General features: G+C 40.3%; 1 protein-coding gene across 1 annotated transcript in view; it reads right to left on the bottom strand.

Annotated features, from left to right (window-relative positions):
• The window catches only part of itgav (integrin, alpha V), a 142,726-nt gene extending 129,556 nt beyond the window's left edge, over positions 1-13,170 (bottom strand). Inside the window, exons 1-2 of the mRNA XM_041200169.1 lie at positions 12,528-13,170; positions 11,992-12,122 (exon numbers count right to left, since the gene is read on the bottom strand). Coding sequence (XP_041056103.1) covers positions 11,992-12,122; positions 12,528-12,697 — 301 coding nt within the window. The 5' untranslated portion in view covers positions 12,698-13,170. The remainder of the gene's footprint in view (positions 1-11,991; positions 12,123-12,527) is intronic.
• Positions 13,171-17,703: the final 4,533 nt, after the last annotated feature.

Raw genomic sequence — 17,703 nt, 5'->3', positions numbered from 1 at the left:
TGACAGATGTTAGGCTAACTGGCCTATAGTTATCTATTTGTTGTCTCCCCCATTTTTTGAATAAGAGTGTTAAATTGGCAGTTTTCCAATCCACTGGGACCTTTCCAGAATCTAAGGATGCTTGGAAGATTACTACTAGTGCATCCACTACCTCTGCAACTATTTCCTTTAATATCCTAGGATGCAATCTATCAGGTCCAGGGGACTTATCAGCCTTTAGCCCCATTAGTTTCCCTAGTACTTTTTCTCTAGTGATAGGTATTGTATTTATTTTCTCCCCCACTTTTGTCCCATGATTATTTAGTATTTTTGTTATGCTATTAGTGTCTACTACTGTGACGACTGATGCAAAGCATTTATTCAACTCCTCTGTCATTTCCTTGTTACCCATTATTATTTCTCCAGCCTCTTTCTCTAAGGTTTGAAGAGAATGCTATTTACTCAACTCCACTTTTCCAGATGGATCAAAAATATAGAGGTTGTCTACTATAAGACATGTAGTCAGAACCTTGTCAGCAACAAATAAAAAAGATGTCATGAATTAATGTAAGCAATTGAAAGATGTATTCCAAAAAGACAGAGCTGAGACTGATGTAGTACAGGAAACTGAAATGTTTGCTTTGACCAAAGTTCTATTCCACAGAATTAAATATTTCATAGTTAAGGTATAAAGTAAATAAGTTGAATCAGTTAGAAACAGAAGCAAAGGAGAAGAAAATTCAACAACTTAAAGATACGATTGTTGACCAACAAGCAGCAGTGGCTTGTTCAGAACTATTTAAAGGTTCTGTAAAAGGGACCATCTTGAAACAGTGCAAAAAAGAACAATGCAAGAAGAGTAATGTAGCAGGAGAGAGGAGAGAGGCAATTGTAATGATTCAATGTTTACCAGAACTTGGTTATGTGTTGCTCAGAACAGCCTTCTTTATATCCTTTCTGCCATTCCATTCCTTCCTTTGTTCAACAAGGAAGGAGTCCAGAAACTGCAGAAGGTTGAGGAGCTGCGATTAGCTCTTACATTAGACAATTATTTAATTGCAAAGTATCTTTTAATGAAAGGGTAAAGTAGCTTTGGAAAATTGCAATGTTACAGATTGAACATTTTCAAGGCAGGTTTCATTGACTTAACACCACCTCTGAAATTGCTGTTGTACAGTCTGATTCTTCTCCCAATTCCAATGTTCTCTTTCCAATAAGTAATTAACCCTTACTTCTATTGGAACACTGCATTGCTGCATGTAAAGACCTACTGCATTAGGTTTTTAAATATCAGCTCATCTATAAGAAGTGATCCCAGTATACTCACTACTGTGAAAGATCTTGAAGAAGCCATGACAAATCATGAAAGTGCAGCTCCTAAACACTTCTTTGCTGCCACAGTGTTGCATATGTTAAAACAAACTATTGGGGAGAATTTTCTCCCCATTGGGTGGGCCGGTTGGAAGCAGGCATAGAGCCGATCGCCACCTGTGATTGGCTGCGCACCGCCATTTTACATGGGTGGGCCAATTAAGGATGGAGCTGCCTCAGGGAGATTAATTTCATTATGAAACATTGGAAAGAAAGAAAAAAAATATTCAGACATGTCCTCTCATGTGATAGTGTCACATGAGCTGGGACATGTTTATGAATTTTGATAAAAATGTTTATTTCATTAATAAGTTCTTCATGAAACCTCATCATGCCTGTGCATAAGGTTTCATGAAAAATGTGAAGGCCACCTGGGCTCTTCACCTGCTCGCCAACCTTAAGGTTGGCTTAATTAGTTAATTAATTGAAACCTAATTCTCTGCTACTTTAAAAATGAAGTTTCTCTCTACAGCCATTAATAATGCTGAAAAGCTGGCTAGCACATTACAATGCATTCTTTATACAAGTATCCACAAAAAGCTGCTGAGGCACTCTACATTATTCTGGTATGCAACAAGGGATGATAGGGCCCAAGGCTAGATTCATAACTGGGTTGTTTCAGAAAAGGCCACTCCATTCAAGGTACCAGCCCAAATACACTACATACAACCTTGTATTTGAAAGTTCCTTAGGATCTTGTGTATACATATAAATTAACCTTTCCCAACATAAATTCAACAGAAAAGATTCACTTCCTAAAGATTTTTCACATTAATAGATGAAGAATGCAAATTTGAAATCTGACACCATATGGACATCACAATATCTAAAATGCCAATTGCTGATGTTGACTCCTTAATTCTCAGTATCACATTGATATATGATACAGAATGGTTCCAACAATTTTGAAACTAGCTCCAAACAGTATTTGTTGGGAGAAGTTGCTGCTGGACAAGTTATGGTTCAGGACTTTGTTATCTATTTCTTCATTTTAGAAGGAATACCAATTTTCTTAAAGCTATCCTATGTTGCTGCATAAGTTTCACTTCGAGGATTTAGTTCAATGCACAAGCACAACAGCTGATAGGATCTCACTCTAATCACTCCCGTCATATCTGAAGAATCACGTGGGGGAAAAAATGCTTTAGAGATTTTGCACGCAATCTATTTTTATTCATATACAGTTGTCTTGGTTACCTCTTGTGGTACAAATTCATAAGTCTGTGTGTAAACAAAAAATACATAAATTTCTCAAGAAGTTGCTTGTAACTTGCAGGACAACACATTATTTTATAAAGACATGAGTCGTAACACAATGTGTTATTTGCTGATTAAGATGAAACTATATCCACTCAAGATGATATTAGTTTATTGTAAAATAAACAAACATGGCTTCAAATAAATTTTTGGTTAGTGACTAGTTTAAAAAATGTTGGTTAAAAGCACTCTGCATTTAATGACTTCCTTCCTTTCCCTTGTTTGTTTTAAACTAATTTGCATTCATAAGACTAACCAATGTTTGGAGTCTTGCAGGTAAAACATGCATTTGTGATGCTTAGCTGCTGAAACAGTTGAGATTAACTTCACTTGTACCTTTGATGATGAGTTACATTTGGGAAAATAGTCTACATGTGTCTCTTCAGGGGTCAACTGAAGGGGAAATTGTGACTGTTTATTCTTTCCAACTTTGGAAATCTGACTTTGCCTAAAACAAAGTTAAAAACAGCGTCAGGAAATAACTTTTTTTTTTGAAGTGCAACATTGATACACTAAAAGGTCTTCCCTACAGATAAATAGTTTCAGTTACACAACTTGTTATATTATATCCACTATAGCTTAAGGAGAACATTTATTATGACAAGTGGGGTTAAAAAATTAAACATTTTTCCATGTTTTCCAGTCTTCCAATTGCAGGAAAGAATTTTCCTCCCCCTCCCAACGACACACACTCACTTCTAATGGTGATTTGGTAGCATACTTTCATGTGTAGAGATTAGATTACTTCATAGGAGCACTAGTTCTTGTCAGCTTTCTTATTTACTCGTCAAATTTTCCCATGGGTGTAATCACAGTCAGTCATTCTGCTATTTGTAATTTCTCATTTACTATGACACTAGTTTATTTTCTGCAGTGATTTGAGCTTGTTCCTCAAATTTACATAAACATCACTTTCTAAGGATCCATGACATTCTTAAACAATCCACAGAGCAAACAGAAACAATACTCTTTGCAATTAACAAAAAAAAAACCCACAGAAGATCAATCAGCATCCGTAAGAGGAAAGATAGCTTATGATGTTTCAAGTGCGTACCTCCATAGCCTGCCTTTCCTCTTTACAGATGTTGATTGACTTGGCATATACTAAGTGTATTCTGTTTTTAATTCAGATTTCCAGAATTGACCGATTTGCCTGTTCATTTTACAATGTTTTCTGTATCCGGTGACATTTATTCACAAACATTTGTTACCTTAGATTAAAATGAACAATGTTCCACTGTCCTTATTTCTCAGTGGCTCAATTTACTGCATAACTTCTCTCAGTAACTTGGCAATTGATGCACAACATTCTAATTTTTCACATTTCTTTTTCATGATTCTTCCAAATATTTGATTCTTGCAGTGATCCAGTTGCAAAGCTGTCATTGAATGAAAGGATTTACTATGTGGCTTTGAAATCACAAGGAAATATTAGACATTCACCATACACTGATTTTGTGAAGAAATCTGCCACAATACACTTGATTTATAGTAAGGATTTCCATGATAACCTCTTTTTGTGGCACTTATCTCTACCATATAGTCAGTTCCAGTGGTGATGCGGCAGAGTGCTCTGTATCCTTTAAGGCTATGCAACAGTGGCTTTCTAATAGAATATCTCCCCTTGCTCAAATTCACTTTTGAAATGGAGCAGTCTAATATTCTCTTTTCCTCATCATACTAGTTGAGAAATCTGCTAATGGGTTTTCCACTACTGTCCACTGCAAGCCCACCTTCACCAGTCAATATATATGTTGGATTCATATAGCTCCGTGCACTATAAAATTGGCCTTATCAGCAATCTTATAAATAGGGCCCTAGCCATTTGCTCACCTTGCAAGCTTGACACAGGAATAGAGCACATCAAAGCTATCCTGAGGGACAACGGTTATTCTGATCATATCATTGTCCACTGTGCAACTCAATAATTCACAAATGGGCCAAAGGCCACCATGTTCAGACCCAAAAAAACAAACAGTCTACCTCAAATTACCCTAAAAAGGCAAAGTAAATTTAAAAATTGAACAAAAGGGTTAAGCAAGCCATTTCACATGGCTACCATGGAGTGGCTACACAAATGGTATTTTTCACTAACAGGATTCTGCCATCAGTCCAAAAAGATGGACAATTCAGCAACCTCAAATATGAATTTCAGTGTCTCTGTGATGCCAGGTATACAGGCTGTATGCCCCAATGATTGTCTGATCAAATCAAACAGCATGTTCCTTTGGTAGTTTGTAATATGCAGAGTATAGACCGTCCCTCCAGCCCATGCTTGCAAAACCCAAAACAAAATATCTACTGTTAGATGTGATTCCACAATCGAGCAGTGCACTAAGAGCTTCACTAAAACCAATTTAAGATAATCAGACACAAGAAGCAAGAGACATTCACAGGCCGGGTTCCATTCTCTACAAACTATGTTCAAGCCTTGTGCCTTTTTTTGAATTACCCGAGAGCCTATAGTTCCCCGTCGTTTTCTCCATGGCAACGCCTCAAGCAGAACCAACTTGCCAACCAATGAGCACCCTATTCTCCGATAGTATAAATTGTGCTGATCATTTGAAATTTGGCATTCTTGCATTTGTCCTGATGAGCACAAGACAAAAAGCTTCAGCAACATATCTCTCTTTGCAGCAATATCAAAATGTTTTTAACAATTTCTTGCAATACTTCATTATATAACTGTGTCCAATTTGTATCAGGATTGATTTAATTGACATTTGTTCAACTTGGGAGATAATGGACTACACCCAGGGTGTGCGTCACTTCTGTACTGAACATTATCTATACTAGCTGTACAGCCACAACACGCAAATAGCATCGGCTTGATGTTGACTGATGTTTTTCCTTCCAGCAGGTGCTCTCTTTTCCACCATCCGGTCATTTTCTTTTGTCTCCTGCTTTTTCCACACTCTTCCTGACTGCTTTATTCTAGGTACACTAGTCAGCGGCAAGGACTTTCCATGCATTGACTCTGATCCCAGTCAACTTGGAAGTCTCACTAACAAATGTCCTTGCATCGCAGATGTGGGAAAACTGTTGGTCTTGTGTCAATAGCAAGCTCGCCGCTAAGCAGGTCTTTGGGGATGCGACCAACATCCATTCAATTCATACAACTCAGCCAATGGAGACACCATGGAATCAAAAGGGGAAACATGCTGGGGATCCCTGCATACTGGTGTATTTCCATATTAGGCACGCTGCCAGGAGATACCCAACATCCATCGGAGGCAGTGGAGGTGGAAGCTGTTCAGCCACTTTTCTTGGCTTGCATAAGTTGTCCATGCCTCACTGCTGCAAAGTAGGGTGTTAAGAACACAAGCTTGGTATACATAGAGCTTTGTAGTTTCCAGTTAATTTACTGTTAGTCCACACTTGACTTAACCTTGACTCAGCTGCGGCCTTGGCAATCCTGGTGCTGATTTCGGTATCAAAAGACAAGTTGCTAGTAATTGTTGATCCAAGTTATGTGACGCTCCAGGGAGAGGTTGTCAATGTTGGGGAAAGTGGAATCTCTACGCGCTGGCCCATAACTTGGGTTTTCCTGATGCTGACCGCCTGTCCAAGCTCCTTGCAGGCCTGAGAGAAGCGATCTACATGTTGCAAATGAACTTCAGTAAGGGATACCTGCACAGCGTAATCAGCAAACAGCAACTCTCAAACTAGGGCATTATGCACTTTGGTCTTCACATGAAGGTAGACAACCTCATCTGAGTTGCCAAAAACACAATAGCAGTATGGAGATAAATATGCCAAAGAAAGTTGGTGCCAGGACACAATCCTGCTTTGCCCCGCTGCTGATCTTGAAAGCCTCCGATAGTGATCCATTATAACAGACAAAACTGTGCTGGTTCTCAATGAAAAAAGAAATGACACCTAGCAATCCAGCGGGCAGCCTGTTTTCTGCAGCAGTTTAAAGAGTCCATCTTTGCTGACAAGGTTGAAGGCCTTGCTGAGGTCTATAAAGGTAATGCAGAGTGGACTGCACAGTTCGCAATAATTCTCCTGCAACTACCGAAGCAAGAAATTCATGTCAAATGTTGTTCTGCCAGCTATGAAGCCCACTGAGACTCAGGGCAAATATGTGATGCCAGGGCCTGCAATCTGGTCATAACAGTGCGAGCAAAGACCTTCTCCACAATACTTAACAAGGAGATACCTTGGTAATTGTTGCAGTCACAGCGATCCCCTTTGTTTTTATACAAGGTGACTATTTTTGCATCACGCATGTATTGAGGCACAAACCGTTCCTTCCAGTAGACACAAACATTCATGGAGGATGCTGCAGCAGTGCTGGTTTTCCACTTTTGATGATTTCCAGTAGAATGCCATTGTTTTTTGGGCCTTTACAACAGGCAAGACATCAATGGGCTTGTAGGACTCTATGATGGTGGGCTCACCACACAGCCCTTGTGACAGGAAAGTCCAGAATAGCACCGAGGGCTTCTTCAGCAACAATGTTCTCCATTACATAGAGTCCAAGACAATGCTCCACTCACCTTTCCAACTGCTTGCTCATTTCAGTGATCATCGTGGTCTTTGTCTTCAAGGGGGCCAATTTGGTTGCTGCTGGGCCAGTGCATTCTTGATTCCTTCATACATCCCTCTAGCATCCCCAGATTGTATGGGTTGATTGGAACCAGCATTGATTGATGCAGTGCCATGGAGTCTGCTGGACTCGATTCTGGCAGCTCAGAGCATTTAGATTTTGTTTGCTGCGATCTTGTTTGTAGTTCATGAAGGCTGTCATCTTGGTTGCAGTAACTGGCTCCATTTCAGTCGAGTAAGACTCAAACCAATCAGCATTCCTCTGATCTCTTTTTTCCCATATGCAGCATGCACAGAGTAATAGATGGTGTGATGCAGATGATCCCACTTTGACACCTGTATTTGGGTGTTGTCCAAAAGAGTGATCGAGGACGTTGAGGAATGCCTGAGTCCTTTCCGGGTCAGTGGTATGGAAATGTTGATCTGAAGATGACCTTTCTTCTTGGATTCATATAGTTTCCTTGGTTGAAGTCTGACCTTGCTAAACACCAGGGAGTGCCTGATTCATATAGGGATTTCACATTTCATTTATCAATCTAATCATTGAATGATACAGCATAGAAAAAGGCCATCCAGTCTATTGTGCCTGTACCAGGTCTTTGAATGAGCATTTAAATTAGTCCTCTTACCCTGCTCTTTCCCATAGCCCCATAAGTATTCCCACTTCAAGTAGTTATCCAATTTGCTTTTGAAAGTCATGACCCAAGCATTCTAATGTGTAAATAAAAAAAATCTTTGTGCTACCTCTGGTTTTTTGGCCATCACTTTAAATCTTTATCCTCTGATTAACTTACCCTTCTGCCAATGGAAACACTTTTTCCTTATTTATCATGTAGCACTCAAACATGTAGCCTAATTCATTTACAAAATCAAATACCCTTTTTTAGGATATAGCACAGCTGGGAGGGGAGGAGGGGATTTACTACCTCTTGTACTTAGCATATGGTCTTTATAGATTGACAATGGATTAATTCCAAAATGTTAAATACCAGCGAGTTACATTAATATTTGCAAATTAAATGTAACTTGCAAAGTACAAAACATATTTAATATTATTTGCTACTGTTTTTCCCCAAACTGCTGAAAACCAGAGTCTTGCATTTATATAGGACCTTATGTTCCAAAACATTTTACGTAGTTGTTTTTTTGTGTAATGCAGAATTATAAAAGGTAAACATAGCAGCAATTGCAAACAGCATGTTCCAATAAGCAGCAAGATTAATCTGTTTCTTTTTTGAGGTATTAATTGAGGACAGAATGTTCACCAGGAAAACTCAAGGCTCTTCTTTAAAATGTGCCAAGAGACCTTTCATGTCCACCTGACTTAAAAGATGGAACCTTATTTTAACGCTTACTCTAAAAAGCCAAAACCCACCTTTGGTGTTGTTCTCCAATAGCAATTTAGGTAATAAGTTAAATACCCTGCCACAAGATTCAAATCTACAGCTTCTTAAGCAAAAGGCAAGAATGCCACAAACTGAGCCAAGCTGACATCTTTGTTGCTGAAGAGCTGATCGTTGATAAATATTCAATGTAAAATAAGAAGCACCATCATTAAAGACATTTGCACTCAGATTGCAAAATGTCTGTAGTCATCACATAATCAGAGCTCCCTGAAGTCAAACTTTGAGCATTTGCTACTTCATTTTGTAAAGTACGATGGTCCATTACAGAATATGGAAGTCTCACTGTGTCAAATGGCTAATTTCCAGACTGAGAAGCCATCTATTGAAAGAAGTTACATGTTGAGTTCTCAGAAATGTGTCAAAAGTTCAGTCAGCATAGATTCCTTGGGCCCCTCCTGACTTTAAAGAACTGACATAAGAGACCACAATAGCAAAGTGGTTTCACAGGAGTTTTAAATTATGCCGTTTGAAGTGCAATTGCTCATCTGAATTAGTAAAAACATCTGTTCCCAAAAATAATTCCTGTTATTAAAATCCCAATAACACCATAAAATAACAAAATATGCAAGTGTGCAGGGGAGTAACTGCACATATCCAAATACCATAACCATTCTTCTCCCAGTACTATTATAGTCAACCAACTGGTCGAAGCTAAAATTACCCTGTCACACAGAACCCAAGCTCAGGATTACTTTAAAGCCACAATGATAAAAAAGGGCAGTTCTAGACATTGAGATTTAGGGCAAAAATTTGACCCCATATGGCAGTGAGAACAGAGGTGGGCAGGCGTGAAAATTTGTGCTACCAGCCAGCGTGTTGGTTTGCCGGCAGCGTCCCACTCCTGGGCCATTTTCCCAGTTGACAATGGTGGCCTGGCAGCAGTGGCCTTTTTTTTTTTAAGTTTAAAGGTTTTAAAGTTGCTGAGAGGGTTGAGAAGTTCAGAGTTGCCAGGCGCCCCACCTCTCTCAATTGAAACAGTAGGTTGCTGCTCCTTCCAAGTTGGAGGTCCACATGGGCCTCTTATTGGCAGTCTAGCTTCAAGAGCTCACTCACCATCCTTAATTGGATGGGGTCTCCACCCTCTAGCCATTAATTGAACAGTTCAGAAAAAGTCACTGCCAAGTAATTGTTTCCCCACACGTTGTGGGGTTGGGACTCCTAGTAGACCCTGATGTTGGGGGTCCCAGCCCAATTGGTGTTGCAATTGGAAAAAAAAATCAGGATTGTGCTTCAAGTTAAAGATAAACTACAAAGAGTATTAATAATTAAAACAATATTTATTATTTTTTTATTCCTCCAGCCACCTTTTTTCAATTAAATCTCATTATGCTATGTACTACTGCCTGGTTTAGAAGTGTGCAAGTGACCATAGTGTACCACTCTTGATCTAACTGTTAAGAGGTGCATGAGGACAACCCTGATGATATGGAGTTTTGATTTTCAATCTCCCATCTAACTTCTCAGCTAGAAAAAAGTGTGGTTGAAACTAACTAATGTTGAGCTTGGATGGAGGTGGGTGGGCGTGGGGGAGGAAGGGGGAGGGGAAAGTACTCAGTGCACAAAAAGCTTTAACTGTTCAAAAAGAATAAAATAAAACTTGCATTTATACTGCGTACATCCCAAAGACCTCACTACCAATTATTTTTTTTTATTGGAAAGTTGTCACTGTTGTAATGTTGGAAATGTAGCAGCCAATTTGTACACAGCGAAGTCCCACAAACAGCAATGAAATAAATGACCAAGCTGTTTTAGTGATGTTGGTTAAGAGATAAATATTTGCCAGGACATCAGTAGAACTCCCTACTCTTTTTCAATAGCGTCATGGAATCATATACATCTACCTGAGTGGGCAGACAGGGTCTCAGTTTAATACAGAAACAAAAATACCTGGAAAAACTCAGCAGGTCTGGCAGCATCTGCGGAGAGGAGCACAGTTAACATTTCGAGTCCGAATGACCCTTCAACAGAACTAAGTAAAGAGAGGTGAAATATAAGCTGGTTTAAGGGGGGGGGGTGGGAAAAGTAGAGCTGGATAGAGGGCCAGTGATAGGTGGAGATAACCAAAAGATGTCACAGACAAAAGGACAAAGAGGTGTTGAAGGTGGTGATATTATCTAAGGAATGTGCTAATTAAGGGTAGAACGCAGGATGGGCAAGGTACAGATAGCCCTAGTGGGGGTGGGCTGGGGTGAAGGAATCAAAAAAGGCTAAAAGGTAGAGATAAAACAATGGATGAAAATACATTTAAAAATAATGGAAGTAGGTGGGAAAACAAAACTCTATATAAATTATTTGAAAAAAAAGTGGGGGGGGGGGGGAATCAGAAAGGGGGTGGGGATGGAGGAGCGAGTTCATGATCTAAAATTGTTGAACTCAATATTCAGTCCAGAAGGCTGTAAAGTGCCTAGTCGGAAGATAAGGTGCTGTTCCTCCAGTTTGCGTTGAGCTTCACTGGAACAATGCAGCAAGCCAAGGACGGACATGTGGGCAAGGGAGCAGGGTGGAGTTTTGAAATGGCAAGCGACAGGGAGGTCTGGGTCATGCTTGCGGACTGTTTTTGCTTTTATCTCGGTTTAATATCTCACCTGGAAGATGGCACCTCCAACATTGCAGCACTCCTTCATTACATCACTGAAGTGTTAGTCTGGATTATGTACTCAGGTCTCTGGACCTCACCTCAAACTCACAATCTTATGATTCAGAGGTAATATTGCTAATGCTGAGCCATGTGGGCTGAATGTTCAAGTAATGAACATCCCATCAGACTGGTGACTGCATTCTCATCCCCTACTGATGTAGTCATTTTCAAATATTATAAGGCACTTTAGCAGCTAAATTTGAGAACATGTGCTATAACATGCCCTATTAGACAGATTGTTTTATATTGAACTCTTAAAATAGGGTGGTTGTGTTAACTATGGTGTAGTATAGAATTAAATTTGGCTTTAACTTTTAAGCGCAAGGTAATTTAAGCAACTGCAAAAGCAGATACTGAAAAGTGATCATCTGGTTAAACGTCTTGTGGACAAAAATGTCAATGAAACAACTGACTAATAATTCAAGAAACTATTCCAAATGTAAAATAAAAACAAAAAATGCTGGTAAAACTCAGCAGGTCTTGCAGCATCTGTGGAGAGCTCTAAAGAGTCAGACGGACCTGAAATATGTAATTCTGTTTCTCTCTCCACAGATGATGCCAGACCTGCTGAGTTTTACCAGCATTTTCTATCGTTATTTCAGATTGACAGCATATACAGTATTTTGCTTTTATGCTTTCATCCCAAATGTAAATTTGGTAAAATATTTGTTCGAGATGCCCTCCATAATCAGGCATAATACGCAATAACTTGCATCAGATTCGCCATCCACTCTACTGTCAGGATTACATAATTACTTAAAAGGTTAAATCAAACATGAATTCACATACCTGTCGTGTCAAATTGGAATTGCTCGCAGCTGCTGAGCCCGTTGATCCAGGGGCATTTGTATACTGCCCCACCTTCGACAATGTCTGGCTGAGAAGTGTTTGCCTTTGGGGCTCCAATTAGAATATTCATCCTAGTAAGAATATGAGAAAATGCAGAGGCAAAAGCCTTTGTTCACTTTACTGTATTCTCACCTTGCCTCAAGTACATCTTAATCTCGTGCAATGTAACGGATTGGTCCAATACATTTTGTAAGAAGCTTTGTCCAGATACCATTACTGTTAAGATTTGATTGAAAACAAAGGGTATTTTAACGATCACAGTAGGGATGCTTCCTTTTATTAACGTGTTGAGCAGTCAGCAGTTATAGTCGAAGCAGTTCACTAAACCGGCATTCATTGTACTTAAGCATTTATACGTTTAACTTTTATGGGGTTTTTTGTTGCAAACAAACGTGGTTCACAGTTGATATAAAAGTTCCCCCCGCCCAGACTGCATACCCTCCCCTCCCTCACAATACTTTTAATGTCTCACTTACTTTGTCGGGAGAGGTGTGAAAAAATCCACAGCAAATCCGAAGTAACTACCCTGAGGTCCGGAATAAACGGACGGCTTGGCAGTGTCCAAATTAAACCCGTAACAACAGGAGAGGGTGAAGAGGATCACTGCCAGCGCCCGGCGCCCTGTGCCTGAACCCACTGGTGCCATTCCGAATCGGCTCTCTCTCTCCGCTTTCCAGTCTGAGAGCCCGGGGAGTGTGAGCGAGTTTGCTGAGGGCTCGCTGTATTGTTAGCGGGCTGGATGATGACTCTTCCCGAGGCGCCGCAGCGGGCCGGGCCCGGCCAACCTTCCTCTCTCGTTTGCTGTCGCTGGAAGAGCAGCTGGCCGCCCTCCCTCTCCCGGGCTCTGGCTCAAAATTCGGATTTCAGACCCCGGCCTGGCGCTGCCAATGGCAACAGAAGGGCCGCTCGTGTCAGGAAGTGAAGTGGGAGAGGTATCCGACGTGAATGAGGCGGTGTTTCCCCCGACTCGGGTATAAAGGCAGCTTTCCACCGACGTCTTTCTGGAAGGGGAGCTCCACCCAACTAGACTTGCCGCAACTTAATGCCTGTCATACTTCCCCCCGCCCGCCAGCCACCCCGCGTCTCCTACATTGTGCATTCCAGCAGGCAACTGGGACGGAACAGCCAACTGGTCTGCGCGAGACACCATTCTTAGTCAGACTAGGCTTGAACCTTGAGGGCAAACCTGGTGGGGTGGGTGAGGGGGATGGAGGCTTGTATGGTTCTGTGAAAACGTTTGACTCAATTACCCAGCCTTTTTTCAGGGTATAAAAAAAAACAACTAAGGCAACGGTCTTGTAGAATGTGACCTGTTTAAATGGTTTCTGGGGACACAGCTGGTAAAACTGTTTAGAGCAGGACACATAACTAATTTGCACTTCATCTAGATTAGCTACATGTTGCACACTTAAGGCATCATCTGTGACATTTTTACAGTCTGAAGTCCATGATATGTACCTCTGTGGAATAACTTTCCATCTTTCAAAATTTATCAAAGTTTCACAATGCCTCATAGGCATTGATAAGATCATCTTTCATGTAAATGTCATCGTTGAAGTTTCATAGAAGATCCAAACCTTCATCGGTATCTGGCTCACAAAATGCCTCCAATTTTACTCTTGTTCGGAAGTGACAATGCCAAGGCCATACCTAATTGTTTTCTCTTTGGAAAGGGTGTCCACGTATCCACTTCATTTTTCCACTGGTCATAAGGTTTGGATTCAAAGAACATTGGTGGGTGACAGTATTAATACATAACCTAGCCTGTTATAGCCAAAGGTCCTGTGGACAACCTACCAAACATGTTAAGTATGAAATCATAAAAGACTTTTGTGGTTGAGAACTTGCTCCTTCAGTGTCTAAATAAAAGTTAAGTATGTCTAAGGATTGTTTACTAATATGGGCCTATGTCGTTGCAGTTCACCACATTACAGGGAATTTTTCCAAAATACCTCAGTTTCTAAAATAAATGTATTCTTTATTCATTCAATAAATACTTTTCCCTGTGGTGCAATGTCCATCCATTTACCAGCCACCTCCCCAAACACTCCCTTCAGTTCACTAACAATTAGTTCATTCTTGATGTATACATAGACACTTAATGAAATTTTACAATATCATCTAATTTACCCACTAACATATATAATCTTAATAAACCTAAGAAGACAATAAAAGAAAACCTCTGAAACTAATTAAGGATCCTGATTGTAAGATTCTTTCTGTTGAATACCTATAACTTTCATTACAAGCATGTATTCTATCATATTACAGTGCAAACGTCTTTTCTTTAAATACCAAATATTATAGAGAATAAAGTTATATGAAACTGAAGATGTTCCTCAATTCACAGAACTAAGAATACAGGATATGTTTTTACTTTGATGAAGAGGCCACTCAGACTGGAGATAAGTACTTCCCACTGTTGTAACTAAATTGTTGTGTTGGTTTCTAAAGAAATAGGGTAAGGTTCCTAACATGTTCCCTGCGTTGAGTATTTTGGGATACAAAGATGTGTTTTGATAATATATTAAATTATCATGTCACAATTCTTTACAAACACGAAGAAAAATATTTACTAATCACTCCTCAACGAAGACAGTGGCACTTTGATAATTGGCTGCTAATCAACATTTTAGATTTACCTGAACAGTGTGATATTCACAGAGTGGGAGTATATATTGTTCTTTAAAAGTTTTCAATGTTTCAATCCTTTGTACATTTTTCTTGTAACCACAGACAGTAAGGAACCTGCTTAAGCAATTAATAGATCGTGTAATCTGATCAGCTCATAGGAAGTGGGCATTTTCACTGTCTGATGTTAGAATAGCCTTAGAAGTTAGTTACAGTTGAACAGATGACTCATTCTTTTCTATTCTTAATTTGTGGCCCACCAAACATAGGCTGTGACTCAAGTATTTAGGAGTGGGAAGGGTGGGAGGTGGGGGCACACAGGAGTACTGACTTCAGCTCTTCTTGCATTACTAATTAACAACAAGCAATTTGTTTCAAGCAACTGTCTACACATTTGGACATCTACAACTAATAATAAAAGTCCAAATGCTCACTTACATAACATACTGGCAGAATTTGTTTCCTGAAGTCATTACTAAAGTGATTTCTAGTGTTTCAGGCAAAGCCATGGTAAATGTTTGGCAGTGAGACTACACAGTATCTCCTTTTCTTCAAGCTTCACTTCCCTTTGGTGGATGTTGCAGCTGCTCTTATGCACTGACAGAGAAATTGCCTGTGACTTTTTGATCAATGAAATTTCTATATGATTTCCTGCTTTTATGGAGGGTTGGGGGGTGGGGGGGCGGGTTGGGGAAGCATTACTATAGGAACACGAAGGAAAATAAATCTGGTAATCTAGTTGGAAATAAGAATGTCTTGATATCCTATTAATAATGGATAAATATTTTATAGCAATTTGAATAATGAGACATTACAGGATTTGTAAAAGTACAGACACGGTGTCTTCTCAATCGGAATATAGAAAAAACACCAAAGTAATGGTTAAGAATCAAAATGAAAAGTTTGAAATGTTGAAATAAAAATAAAAATGCTGGAAATATACAGCGGGTACATCGGTGTCTGAAAAAAGATAGAAACATAACAAAAACCAAAAATTCTGGCAACACAAAGCAGGTCAGTCAGCAATGTGCAGAGAGAAGTAACAAGTTAGGCATGTATGTAATGCATCATTAGAATTGAAAATAGGAAAAATGAACAGGTTTTAATTTTTTAAATTTTAAAAGAATCAGGGTAAATGGAAAGAGGAGGCAATGCAGAAGTGTCAGTAGAATGATCTCTAAAAGATCTATAAAAGAAAAAACAGTTTGACCCCAAATTCACTTGCCATTTTAATTCCCCATCCCATTCTCATGCTAGCCTCTCTGTCATTGGCCTTCTACTCTGTTCCACTAAAATCTAATGCAAGCTCAAAGAACAGCACCTCATCATTCACTTGGCACTGCCTAAAGCTTTAACATTGACTTTTAACAATTGCAGACCCTAACTATATCCATAATTTTCTCAACAACAGGGGTTGCTGGCAAGGTGGCTGTCTGTGCTGGCATCATAGTGGGGAGGTGGTTTGATATTTGGTCTGGGGAAGCTTCGTCACAACACAGTATTGGCAGAGGAACCTGTGCCATTCTACTTTACTTCTCTTTGGGATATTCAAATCTAACTTATGTAATTTAAGACACCCAGATTTCTTTCAACTTCTTTCTTAGCTGTTTCACCACTAATCATGGAGTACATGTCATCTACTTCTTGACCATAAAATTGGGCACCAAGCCAGCAATGATCTTCCCAGGACCTAACCATCACCCCTACAATTTTACCAGTGGCGGGGGAAGCATCGGGCAGCCCATTCACCTGTGGGCCAATTGAGGCTGGTAAGTGGTCAATAATGGCCACTTGAGGGTCTAATCCCACTGCCACACACCTGGTCACCAGGCCAGCAGGTGTAAAACCTGGCAAGCTTTGGTGCCGGGCTAAGGGAGTGCCTCCTTAATAGGCACCCACTGCCCATCAGCGGTTTTACCAAGGTGTGAAATCCCGGGCGTTTCCCTCCCCACGTTGTCTTCTCCAATCCTGCCTCACTGGACCCTGCCAGCTTGGCCCCGGTGAGACCCCAGACTCAGCTTACATCCCAACTCCAATGCTGAACCTTCCCCTTGCCCTCACTGCTGTCCTAGCAGTGGCCACTGCTCTCATTGGCACTGCTGGGACATGAGAGCTTCCAGCCCACCAATTGGCCAGCAGCACTATGAGGCAGGACTTCCTGTTTCAAACCAATTAAAGGGCCGTCAGATGTTTAATGGCCACTAGATGAGCCAGCCAAATGGAGACAGGCTTGTCCCTGACTTTTACTTGGGGGGTTGTAGCCACTTCTTCAAGGGTAAAATTCAGCCCTTTCTTTCATTGTGCAGTATTTCCCAACCATTCTGATTAAATTTCACCTGCCATGATTCTGCACCCATCAATACCCATCAAGTCTGCTCTGCCATTCAGTGCGATTATGGATGATCTTCAACCTTGACTCCACTTTTCCACACACTCCCGATGTCTCTTGATTCCCTCAGAGACCAAAAATCTGCCTATCTCAGCCTTAAATATATTCAGCAAAGGAGCATTCACAACCTACAGGGATAGAGAATTCCAAAGATTCCCAACCCTTTGAGCGAATTTTTTTCCCCTCATGTCAGTCCTAAATGATTGGACCTTTACCCTGAGGCTGTGGCCTTGTGTCCTAGGTTCCTCTGCCAGTGGAAACAACTTCACAGTGTAAACCCTGTCAAGCTCCTTCACAATCTTGTTTGTTTCAATGGGATCATCTCTTATCCTTCCAGCCTCTCATCGTAGGACAACAGTCTCATCCCAGGAACCAATGTAGTGAGCCTTTGCTGAACTTTCTCCAAACAAGTATATCCTTCCTTAAACATAGAGACCAAAACTACATACACTACTCCAGGTACTCACTCACCAAAGCCCTGTATGAGACTTTCTTATTCTTGTACTCCAATCCCCTTGTAATAAAGGCTAATATGCCATTTGCCTTCCTAATGGATTGCTGAATCTGCATATTAACTTTCTGCCCTCCTTGTACGAGTACTCCCAAGTCCCTCTGAACATTAACACTTATAA

This window comes from Carcharodon carcharias, chromosome 12 (genome assembly GCF_017639515.1).
Source record: "Carcharodon carcharias isolate sCarCar2 chromosome 12, sCarCar2.pri, whole genome shotgun sequence".
NCBI lineage: Eukaryota > Metazoa > Chordata > Chondrichthyes > Lamniformes > Lamnidae > Carcharodon > Carcharodon carcharias.
Note: the sequence above shows the minus strand (reverse complement) of the source record. Positions and strands in the feature narration are given on the sequence as shown.